This window comes from Nuphar pumila, chromosome 8, assembly GCF_984573655.1.
Source record: "Nuphar pumila chromosome 8, dmNupPumi1.hap1.1, whole genome shotgun sequence".
In the NCBI taxonomy this organism is placed as follows: domain Eukaryota; kingdom Viridiplantae; phylum Streptophyta; class Magnoliopsida; order Nymphaeales; family Nymphaeaceae; genus Nuphar; species Nuphar pumila.
Window position 1 is genome coordinate 96,618,376 of NC_143256.1, and position 12,442 is coordinate 96,630,817.

General features: G+C 34.0%; 1 protein-coding gene across 1 annotated transcript; it reads left to right on the plus strand.

Moving 5' to 3' along the window:
- The first annotated feature begins 5,255 nt into the window (after positions 1–5,255).
- On the plus strand, positions 5,256–5,690 carry LOC149830031 (uncharacterized). Its single transcript, XM_090015361.1, has one exon. It carries the CDS (start codon positions 5,256–5,258, stop codon positions 5,688–5,690), a length of 435 nt encoding a protein of 144 aa, XP_089871487.1.
- The last annotated feature ends 6,752 nt before the right edge of the window (positions 5,691–12,442 follow it).

A 12,442-nucleotide genomic window follows, 5' to 3' on the forward strand; every position in this document is an offset into this window, starting at 1 on the left:
CTCCTTCCTCCGTTCTCTTCTCCCTCTTCTTTCCTTTTCTTTCTTTCTTCTTTCCTTTTCTTTCCTTCTTCTTTTCCCTCCTTTCTTTCTTTCCCTTTCCCTATTATCCAGCCACCTTATTACCCCTTGGCTCCTTTCTAAATCCCAAGACACCCATACGTAAACCTCATTCCTCTTTTTTTATTAACCCATCTCAACCCTAAGTTTAAGGGTGATTAAAACCTTAAGTTTTTCTTTGTTGAATCAAGAATCTCACATTCACGCCTCTCTTTTAAGCCTATTACCTCTCTCTCAGCCCCATGAAGGTGCAGCCCTAACTCCAACCTCCTTCTTCCTTCAGCAAAGGCTTCATCTTCTCCTTGAAGCCTAGCCCTATCCTCCCTTGATGCCACACAGCTGCAGCCACAGGTGCAGCCACATCTTCCTCAACCTTGGAACATCTCCATCCCTAGCCGGTTCAGCTCCCCAGCTTCACAGCCGCCTTCAGTCACTTTGAAGCAGCTACCTGGACACAGTCTCCTCCACTTTGAAGCAGCTGCCACCACTAGCATGTCCAGCCTTGGTTGCAGCCAACCTCCAACCACCCTGTAGCCCTCTCTTCCAGTCGGTTCCATCACCATCTCCTCCATTTGTTGCAGCAAGATCCATAAGGTGGGTTATTACCCTCTTTCTCCATGATTTCTTTTAGTTCTTGTTGAAACCTCCGTAATGGTCATCTCTGACATTCATTGATTAGTTTTTTTTTAGGGCTTTGATTTCATAGGGATGCTATAAAATCAAATAAAGGGCTGAATCTATGATTGCATGAATGCTTTCTTCGTAAATTTTAAATCAAGAATATAAGACAAGATTTCCCTTTTATATGTTGAGGCCACATGAATGATGAGATCCGTCCACCGGTTGGATTGAATCTCTCATTTAGAGAGCCAAATCAAAGGTGATCGTACTCTCCCTTCCCTGATCATTTTGATTTCATCATTATGTTCATATAGATTGTGCTTTGAGCATGACATTTAATTTCCATAGTTATTTCATTTCTCTAGTCTAATTAGTTAGGATTTCATTCTTTTATTTTTATGTGAAGTCCAATTGTTATTGCCTGTCCATATTTTTGTTGAAAACTAAAAAAAAAATCATTTGTAGATGTCTCTATCTATCTGTGATTTATTGTCACAATTTTGAAATGATTTGAATTTTGGAATCCCCTTCAATAAATCAAGCATTAATTCGGGTTTTGAACCCCTGGAAAATCCAAATTCTATTTTAGCAGACTTTAGGGCCCAAAATCACCCCCATGGGAGATTCGATTCACTCCAAAAAAATCACATCAGATCTATTATAGAATATACTAATTTCCTGTATATTTTTCCCATAGTTTTTCCCGAAACCTGTCAGTCTACCCTAAATCTTAGAGTCGCCAGATTCTGATCCGACTTGCCGAAGCTATCCAGCTCCGACCATAGGTCAAAACCATAATCTATAAAAGGAGAAAATCTTTGCCTAATTGTCCTCTGTCACCCCATAAAATTTGGAAATTTTTTATGGAAGTTTAGTATCCAAAATCCCATTTAAAATCAACATTTTAGGCAAAATTTTGATTTTTAGTTATTTTCTACATTAAAAAAATAACAAAAAATAGATTTTTGAGCTTCAATCTATTTTTAGGGTTAGTCTAGGTGTCCATGCCAGATTTGTCTCAATTCTAAGTTCATTTACTTTGTATGTTAGTTTACTTTTAAATTCAGAAGTGAAAATTAGGCAAAAATAAAGTTAAATTTGATATTTTATGATATTTTTGCCATTTTAGGGTTTTTATCATGTAAATAAGCATGTCATGTCAAATTAGGGTTAATTTCAATGCCATTTGCATTTCACATTTTCTATTTTTGCAAAATTTATTTCAGAAAACCCTGGTTTCAAGGCCAGTCTTGTTATGAGGGGTATTTTGGTTATTTTGACCTAAATTTCAAAATTCTAATTTCTAATTCCATAAATTTTCATGCGTATCATCATATTTCATCATATCATGTTTAATTTTATTTCATTTGATTTTAAAATTTCCAAATTTTATAAAATTCTTTCAGAAAACCCTGATTTTAAGATCATTAGGGTATTTTGGTCATTTCAACCCCAATTTCGAATTTCTAAGTTTATTTTCGAAATTTATTCCTTATTTCTCATGTTTATATCAAATGGGGTATGAATTTGAGTTTATATCTGAATAATATCCGATAATTTCTAATATTTTTGGATAAATTTAGAAAAAACCGACATTTCTGTGGTAATATTGTTTTCTAGTTTTGCAGGAATATCCAGGAAGAAGATTTTTATTTTCTTTTATTTTAATTTAATGTAATATCGAATGTAATAATTTGGAATAAGAGTTACTTTTCATCTTAGAATAGGATTGCATTGCATATAGCTTAATTTCTGTAATTTCCAATATCTGATGTATGATGCATATGCATATTTTTCAAAATCACTATGGTTGACACGAATGGCACATGCACAAGCTCTTAGGGAGTTCACAAATTTGGTAAGATTCGTATTTATGGCCACAGTCAGAATACGAAGAAAACCAAGATTTGTGATTTTCATATTAGCCACATTCAGCCTACACTCTTAGGCTAATTTAAAAAATGCACTGCATTTCTCAAAATTTCAAAAGGGTTTTCCCAATTCCTTAATAAAATATCTTTCAAATTTATGTTCATTCATTCAGTTTACATCATTTTCAAACTCATTTCCCAATTCCATTTCAGAAAAACCGATTTTCCCAAAAATTTCCAAGTCTTTCTCAAGATTTGATTTTTTCAGAACTCTGAATTTTCAAATGAGATTTCAAAGTATTTTCCAAGTTCAAAATCATGATTTTCCAAGATTTTTACATTCTCAATTTCATTTTCAAATTCCAAAATCGATTTTCTCAAAAAATTTGAATTACTTCTGAAATTGATTTTCCCAAAATTCTCAAATCCTATTCGAAAATTGATTTTCTTAGAAAAAGCAATTTCAATCTCAATCTCAAAAGTCAATTTTCTCAGAGTTCCCATTTTCCATTCAAAAGTCATTTTCCAATGAATTTCTTGATTTTTTCAGAATTCTCAAATCCATTTCCTTAGAAAAGCGATTCAAATCTCCAAATCGATTTTCTCAAAGTCCAAGTTTTCTTGAGAATCCATTTTCCAATGCAAATTCCTGATTTTCAATGAAATTTGATGATTTTCTCAAGTATTTATCAAGCATTTTTCAAGTAGATCTCAATTTTCCAAAGCAAACATCATATTTTTCAAACTTGCATCTTTTCAAAATTCCATAACACATGCCTGATTCTTTGTGCATTCTAGGAAAATAGAGCATAATTTAGATAATTTAACTTAGTCAAAGCACACATTTGATCCTTGGTTTAATTACCCCTGGTAAAGGCGCCAGGAACAGTTGAACGTCGTACCGACAGGCGGATCCCATTCCACAAAATTTTCCCACAAATTTTCAAAACGGGGGAGAGTAATTTTCAAAACCATTTTCAAAAACTTTGGTCGAGTTTGACTCGCAAAATCGTTTCTCTCTCTCTCTCTCGCAGAAAAAGGGGAGAAATTTTTGCGATGATAACAACTACCGTGTGGCTTAGGTTGTATGTCCCAAATCTTTGCAGATTAGAAATTGATTCTATATAGACCATTGGGAGATTCTCTCGATCACAGACCACTCCAGTGAAAACTTTGAAGGGAGTTCACAGATTCTTCTAATTGATGAGGCTAATAAAATACATGGCATAACATATACCTCATTGGATTGGTTGAATCAGAGTTAGAAACCTAAGAGTGTACCTTCAGGGTTAGAAAAGAGAAACAAATCATTAAGTGCAGAATCACTGGTTTTGAGACAGTCTGTGCATGAATTTATTGGTTTACTTTGGATTTGTGCATTGTAGTATAATTGTTCCAAAATTAACTGCAAGCATGATTCATTGTGATAATGTACTTATGCATGTCCTAATATACTGTGTTACATGCTTTAATTGATATTTGCAATTATGCCAATGCCTATTTCTTGCTTTGAGAGATTATTGTGTTTTATGTGGTTGGTGCAACCTACTTGGGTTGTGGTTTGACTCCCCTACTTTAACATTTTATAGGTAGCACTTTGTCAGGCATATGATCACGTTCTTCTTTATTGGTGAAGCTAGCATAAATTTTGGATTGCTTCGTCTTTTATTATTTAAAATGTAAACTCTAAATTATTTAAGCATGGAATGATATTGAATTTGAAAGTTATTGCTTAGTTTTAGTGTATGAGGAGTTGACATATTATAACCTACCCAAAGTTGCATTAGATTTCAAAAAAAAAAAAAATTCACTGTGTTACTGATGTTTAAAAAAAATCCTAAAAATTCTAATATAATTTTGGGGCGTTACACTTTCAAACTCACGAATGCCTCAACAACGTTTATGGACTTGATAAATTGAGTTTTTCAATTATGGCTGGATTAGTTTATCATTGTGTTCTTTAATGACGTCCTGATATACTCAGAAAGTGATGCAAAATGCAGAGAGCATCTGAGGATTGTTCTGCAAATACTGAGAAAATATCGACTCTATGCTAAGTTCTCTAAGTGTGAGTTCTGGCGCGATAGGGTCATGTTCCTCGGTCATGTCATATCATAGAATGGTGTAGAGGTTGATCTAGCTAAGGTGGAGGCAATGTTGTCTTAAGAGCAGCCAAAGACAGTCATAGAGATCAGAAGTTTCTTGGGATTGATAGGGTATTATTGTATATTCATCGAGAAATTTTCTCGTATAGTTTCCCCAATGACGAAGCTACTATAGAAAGGGGTGAAGTTTGTTTGGATGCCTCATTGTGAGGAGAGCTTCCAGAAGCTGAAGAGAAGGTTGACTTTAGCTCCGGTTTTGACATTACCTTCAGGATCAGGAGGGTTCATAGTGTATAGTGATGCCTCGGATGTTAGACTGGATTGTGTGTTAGTGTAGCACTGAAAGGTTATTGCTTATGCTTCTCAGCAACTGAAGGTGAACAAGAAGGATTACCTAATGCATGACTTAGAACTAAGTCATTGTCTTTGCATTAAAGATTTGATGCACTACCTGTACGGGGAATAGTTTGAGGTTTTGTCTGACCATAAGAGTCTCAAGTATATTTTCTCACAGAAAGATCTAAACTTGAGACAACGTACATGGCTAGAGTTCCTCAAACACTATGAGTTTACTATCACCTACTATTTGGGTAAACCAAATATGGTGGTTGATGTATTGAGTAGGAATACATTGGTTTTGGCAACCAACTTGATTAACCAAAGTTGGGATTTGCCTGAGGAATTTGTTAAGTGGCAACCATTTGCAAGCGAAGCCAGATGCATTTATTGTGCAGGGATGAGACTGCGACCCAAGATCATCGATTGCATCGAGGAGTTATATTCATCTGATCTGGACTTTGAGAAGTTGTGCAAGAATGCTCAGAAGTTGAATGCACAGTTCCATCATGAGGAAAACATAACTATTATGTTCAAGGACAAATGGTGGGTTCCAAAGGCTCTTCCAGAGGATCTGATGAGTGAGGCCCACAAGTCAAAGTATTATGTTCATCCTAGTAGCACCAAGATGTTTAAGGACTTACAACAAACATATTGGTGTAACAGGATAAAATGGGATGTTGCAGAGTTTGTGTCTTAATGTCTCACTTGTTAGCAAGTTAAGATTAAGCACTAGAGGTTTGGTGGACTGTTACAACTTTTGGAGATCCTTGAGTGAAAGTGGGGTGACATATCGATGGACTTAATTGTGGGTTTATCGAGGACCCATCGTCAGCAGGATGTCATCTAGGTGATAGTGGACCGACTAACGAAGAATGTGCATTTTTTGTCGACCAAGGTGAGTAAGAGCTTGACGGACCTATACATTGATGAGATCATTGGACTACACAAAGTACCACTTTCGATTGTATCAGATCAAGATTCTTGCTTAATGTTTTATTTTTGGTGCCAGTTGTAGAAAGCCTTGGGCACCAAACTAAAGTTTAGTATAACTTTTCATCCACGGACTGATAGAAAAACATAGCATATGATCCAAACTCTTGAGGACATGCTGAGAGCATGCATGCTGGATTTGACAGGAGATTAGAGTAAGCATATGAAGCTTGTAGAGTTTTCATGCAACAACAACTATCACAGTAGTATCGGTATGGCCTCGTATGAAGCTTTGTATGGTAGACTTTGCAGATCCCTAGTGTGTTGGGATGAGGTTGGCGTTAGAGCGGTGAACTCTCTAGAGGCAATCCTGCACTATTTAGATCAGGTGCGCATGATTCACCAGTGATTGAAATATCTATGATAACCGATTGAATCCACGAATCTACTACAACTAACCAAAAACCAAAAACCAAAAACACATAAGTCGATTTTCCCGATCCAGGCCCCCATAAGCCCAAATCAGAAAGGCTTATATATATCTTTAATTATGTTCAATTTTAACCATGCTTAATCAATATAAATACACATAACCTAATTCATTTTATATTGTACGTAAATTGAAAATATTATATCTCAACAACGTATGCATTTAGAAGAATCGAATTCCAAGAAAGAGCCCAAAATCCTAAATCGATTTCTAAGAAAATTAGGGGTTTGATTCTCTCAAACACAAACCATTAAATCTTCATTAAGTCAAGCATACATTTAGATATTTAACAAGATAAATATGTTGAACATAATCATATAAATAAAAGTACTCTTTTTTAAAATTAATCAAAACAGTTAATTTGCATAACAATCAAGCTTATGCAATATCTTTCAATTATAACTTGCATAAATTTAAACTCGGATCTTTATAAATGTTTAACCATTTGCTTATAATTTAATAAGGTTTCTAAGCACTGATAATATGCAGAATATAACAAAAAAATAATAAAACCACAAGATCCAAACACATTACTAACTAATCACAAGCGCAAGTCATCAGAAAAATTTGAATACCTGATGACCCATTTTTATAAAATTTGGTAAAATAACCAATCACATATCACCATATTTTTTTACTGTGGTTGCTTGTACCTATCAAGAATACAACCCAATAAACTAATCTAAATAATAATCAATGAAAAAATAATTAAAAATCTTTTATATAACCTTGTTCTCCTAGAGTTTTAATCCAGAATCCGTAAACTATAAGATTTCTATTAGATTAAAGATTTTCTTGGAATTTATATAAAATATTTTTGGCAAAATCCTATTGACCTAGTATTTTAGCATATATTAGACTTTACCCAAAATTTTTTATAAAATATTCTAAGTAGTTTTGCTTAGGCGTTTTTACCTTTCATCAAAGATAGGTTGAAAGAGTCCTCTATCCAAAACCTGAAATTGGATTTTATGTTAGAACAAACATTTCACACTCAATACGAATCCAAACCAGGTAAAACAAAAATCTAAAATCAATCCCAAGATGAGTAGATTAACCCAATATTTTTATTTAGATTTTTTGGACTCATATTCACAGAGTTATCGATTTATTTTTGAAACTGGTCGAGAATAACTTATCAGACTTCTCAAACTTAGGTTTCTCAAAAAACATTTTTGTTAAAAATCTTCTTGAGACCATAAAACCTTTAAAATCTTAATATTTTAGATTTAATCAAATAAAATATGGAATAACTTATGAATATCACCAATAATAATCAAGTAATGACTGAATCTAATACAAATCAATAAAGAAACCCAATTTAGATATGCTTTTTAACATTATTTTTATGAAATACTCATGATTCACCTTTTTCAAATCCAAATAACACTTTCTTTATAAAGAAAATAACATATCCAAACATGTAAATATACTACTGAAAATAAATATAATTCATATATGCATGCTTAATGTATGTAAAAAGCATTTACTACGTAAATCTTACCTAAAAATTTGATAGATCCTTTAGACAAAAAGAAAATCGAATAGTTCGATCTCTACACCACCATGTTATCATCGCAAAATTTTTCCCGTCTTCCCTTCCTTGCGAAAGAGAGAGGGAAACGCTTTCGCGATTCAAACTTGACCGGATTTTGGAAATTGTTTTGAAATACTCGCCTCCGTTTTGAAAATTGCGGGAAAATCCATGGGATGGGGCTCGACCTGTCGGTACGAGGTTCGATCGTTCTTGCCGCCTTTAACAGGGGTAATCGAACCAAGGACCAAAATTGTGCTTGACTTAGTGAAATTACCGAAATCGTGTTCTATCCTAAATGCACAGAGAATTCAGGCATGTGCTATGAGAATTTTGGAAAATGTAAATTGGAAAATACGATGTATGCTTAGAAAATATTTGAAGTTGAAAAGTATTTCTCAGGAAAAAGATGGAAATCAATCTCTCAGTAACTCAGGCGAAGAAGGTTTGAAAATCTCAGGAAAGTTTATAAAGACTTAGAAAATCTTGAAGAGATGAGAATTTCAAGAAAATCTTGAGAAAGTTTAGATGAGAATCTCGGGAAAATCTTGAGAAAGTTTATAAAGACTTAGAAAATGAGAATCTCAGGAAAATTTTGAGAAAGCTTAGAAAGACTTGGAAAAATGAGAATCTCAGGAAAATTTTGAGAAATTTTATAAAGACTTGGAAAAATGAGAATCTCAGGAAAATTTTGAGAAAATTTATAAAGACTTGGAAAACTATGAAGAAATAAGAATCTAGGGAAAATGGAAGGAATTCTTGAGAAAAGATGAACTTTTTGAAACGGAAAATACTTATCGGGAAAACTCAGACTTTGAGAATTTTCTTAGGAAAATGAGGGAAAATTTATTGAAAAGATTCATTGAAGAAGGAAATTCAAAACTTAGGAAATTGAAATCCTGAGAATCTGGTTTTTTGCAATATCTGAAAATCAACTTGGATTCTTGAGAAAATGAGAAATTCCTTTGAAAAGAATCTTAAGGAAATAACTTTTTAAGAAAAATCACAGGAAAACATTTGATTTGGGAAATCCCACTCCGAATATCATCATAGTTTCTTGAGAAAATCGATTCCATGAAGTGAAAATCTTTTGAGAAAATCATGAGAAAAACAAATGATGCAGATGATGTGAATGAATGAATGCACTTTTGAAAAGATTTCTGAAAATTTTATTGGAAAAATGTGGATTAAGCCAAAGTAAATCCTTCATATATTCTGACTGTGGCCATGAATATGTTCAGAACTTATTTGAGTTAATTCACAATATTTTGAAAACATTGGAAATATGAGGTGCATTTTCAAGATAGACTAAGAGTGTAGGCTCAGTGTGACTGGTAGAAAGATGACGGATCTGGGTCTCGTCTATATTCCGACTAGGGCCGTAAATATGGACTCCACCGAGTTCATCAACTCTCTAAGAGTTGGTGCACGTGCCATTCGTGTTCATCCACGGTGAATTTGGAAAATTGAGATATATGCATCATATAATCAGGATATTACTGAAATCAAACTATATGAGATGCGGCCTAATCTAAGCAGTAAAAGTAAATCTTATTCCAAGGTTTACATTGGATTGTTACATTGCATAACATAAAGTAAAAGACAATTGAAATGGAGCCAAGGAATCAACCTCTTCTAGATTTTCCTGCAAAATGAGAGTTAGTACAAAATAAACAAGGAAATTGACATATATATAATATATACAACGAAGAGACATATACATATATCAAAATGCTAAAATAGGTGCTAAATGTCATGTAACGATGGAGGTGTAACTATATGAGAAAATATATGGATGTTCATACATGGAAATAAGAGTACATGAAGATATATATATATATATAAGTATATATCTATGTATATATATATATACATATATATATATACATATATACGTATACATATAGATAAATATATATAGATATACATATATATATATATATAGATATATATATACATATAATGAGAAAATATGTACATACTAATGAAAATTACATATAATAGGTAAAACCAGAAATTACAGGTATATACAGTTTCTGTAGGTGATTTCACACAACCATACTTCTCAAATTATAATGCAATTTTCAGTAAAAATGGGTATGGAGCCTCCCTATATATCCATAATGAAGCACGCCAAAGATGGTTGGGAGATCACGATTGGATATAGAGATATCCGTTCATGAATATGGCCAAATATCAAGACTGCACACTTGCAGCAGAAAATGAATATGTGCAGGAAATGGGTTGTGGAAGCATCATGGGCTATTTCAAGGATATCATGAAAAGGATATGAAAAGCTTGGTGAATAGGTGAAAATGTCATGGAAAATGATGAAATAATATGTATAATTGGTGCTGCAAATGGGGTGATATTATAACAATATAGCAAACAAGAATTTAGCACTAAGCTAAGCAAAATCTCATAAAACCAAGGGTGATGTTCCAGCCATAGCTTCATAAAACAGGGATTTTAACAGCAAGCTAGACAAAATCTCATAAATCAAATGATGAAGTTCCAGCCCATAGCTTCATAAAACAGAATTTTGAACATCAAGCTCATAAATCAAATGATGATGTTCCAGCCCATAGCTTCATAAAACAGAATTTTGAACATCAAGCTCATAAATCAAATGATGATATTACAGCCCATAACTTCATAAAACAGAAATTTGAACATCAAGCGCATAAATCAAATGATGATGTATTTACAAGAGTAAGCGAAAAAAAAAATACATGTAATAGCAAATACTCATGAAGGGATATATATATATATAAGTATATATATACATATATATATACATGTATATATCCATATGTACATATACACGTATACATATAGGCATATATACAATAGATATACATATACATAGATATATATATACATATAATGAGAAAATATATATGTTTAATGGAAATTCCATATAATGGGTAAAACCAGAAAATATATATTTACAGTTTCTGTAAGGGATTTTACACAGTCATATTTCCAAACTACAAGATAATTTTCGATAAAAATGGGTAAGGAGCTTCCCTATATACCAATAACAAAGCATGCCAAATATGATCCATAAATCATGAATGGATATTGATATATCCGTTCATGAATATGGCCGATTATCAAGCCTGGGTACTTGCAGCAGAAAAGGGGACAGATTCAACATATGCTACAGATTATTTGCAAAGGGGTGATGGATTCATCCTTAACAAGGTTGGATCCATGCAAAGAAGCAGCTCTTCTAGCAACAAATTTTGTTTTTTTTTTTTTTTAGTTAAGCCAGTTTGTGTTGTTACACGAGGGGTGCTAATAACCAATGAAGAAAGAGTCCTCTCTTTTCTCCTAATAGGCAATGTAATGGAAGATATAGTATCTGCTGCATTAGCCTTGCTCATTTTGAGAGGAAATATTTTGTTTCTCACATCTTCTAAATTATGATCTGGCCTGAGTTTCTCCACAGGAACACCACCCAGATCAATATCGCAAATAGGACAACAATCTACCTTCTCATCGGTAAGCTTTTCATAAATGCACCTACTACAGAAAGTATGAAGGCACTCCGATATGGTAGTGGCCTTGAATATAGAAGATACATGTAAGGTAACTCCAAATGAACAGCAAGCTGTTCGAATGACAAGGTTAAAACTAAGTGGGCACAGCAGTGACCGCAACCTAACCTCGCTAGAAATTGCAGATCTCAGAAGCCATTGGACAAGAAATGTATGCAGGGGAAAGGCCTAAAATGATGACACAGGTGAGTCTAAAACAAGAAATACCAACAAAATTCTGTAATAGCTGTTTCTGAGACAGTAAAATCAGGTGTTAGAACTAAGTTGCAAAAGTGGTGCGTTGACCTCCGCATGCATAGAAGCCACAAGAAAAACCACAGGTGTTAAACATCAAGAAATTTAAAGCTTCAATAACTAGATTACATATTAGTGTTGGATCACATAAGCTCTAATTTCTACAGACATCTCAGAAGCATTCAGAGGTTGCCCCACATAAGCAGGTTCCAGGAGCAACAACTGGAGTGGATTAATAAACTGCAAATTATAGCCATCACAAGGAGGAGAAAGAGATTGCATATTCAACAATGATAACCAGATTGCCTAAAACATACAGAAGAAATCTGTATCACGATGACTATCCTGGATCAATGAAGACGTTAGAAACATAGCTTGTATATCCCTTGTTCCAAACGAGCTGCAAGAAACAAGTTGGGGTCGACTTTTGCAGCCGGGCTGAAAGGAATAGGGAAATGACCCTGATGTGTTTTCTGCACCAAGTGATCTCTGCTGATGGGCTGAAGAAGGGCTGAGACGGCTGAGTCTCTTGCTGGTGGGGCTGAAATAGGCTGGAGGTGGAAGACCTCCAACTGGATCTTCTGCTGGTGGGGCTGAAATAGGCTGGAGGTGGAAGACCGAGATGGCTGGGCTGAAGAGGAGGCAAAACACGTTGGCTGAAGAAGGATGGGCTCTTGTTGGTAGGTTGGAGATGGTGA

Coding starts and splice junctions, on each gene's coding strand:
- LOC149830031 (XM_090015361.1), top strand. CDS start 5,256: ATGGTGGTTGATGTATTGAGTAGGAATACATTGGTTTTGGCAACCAAC.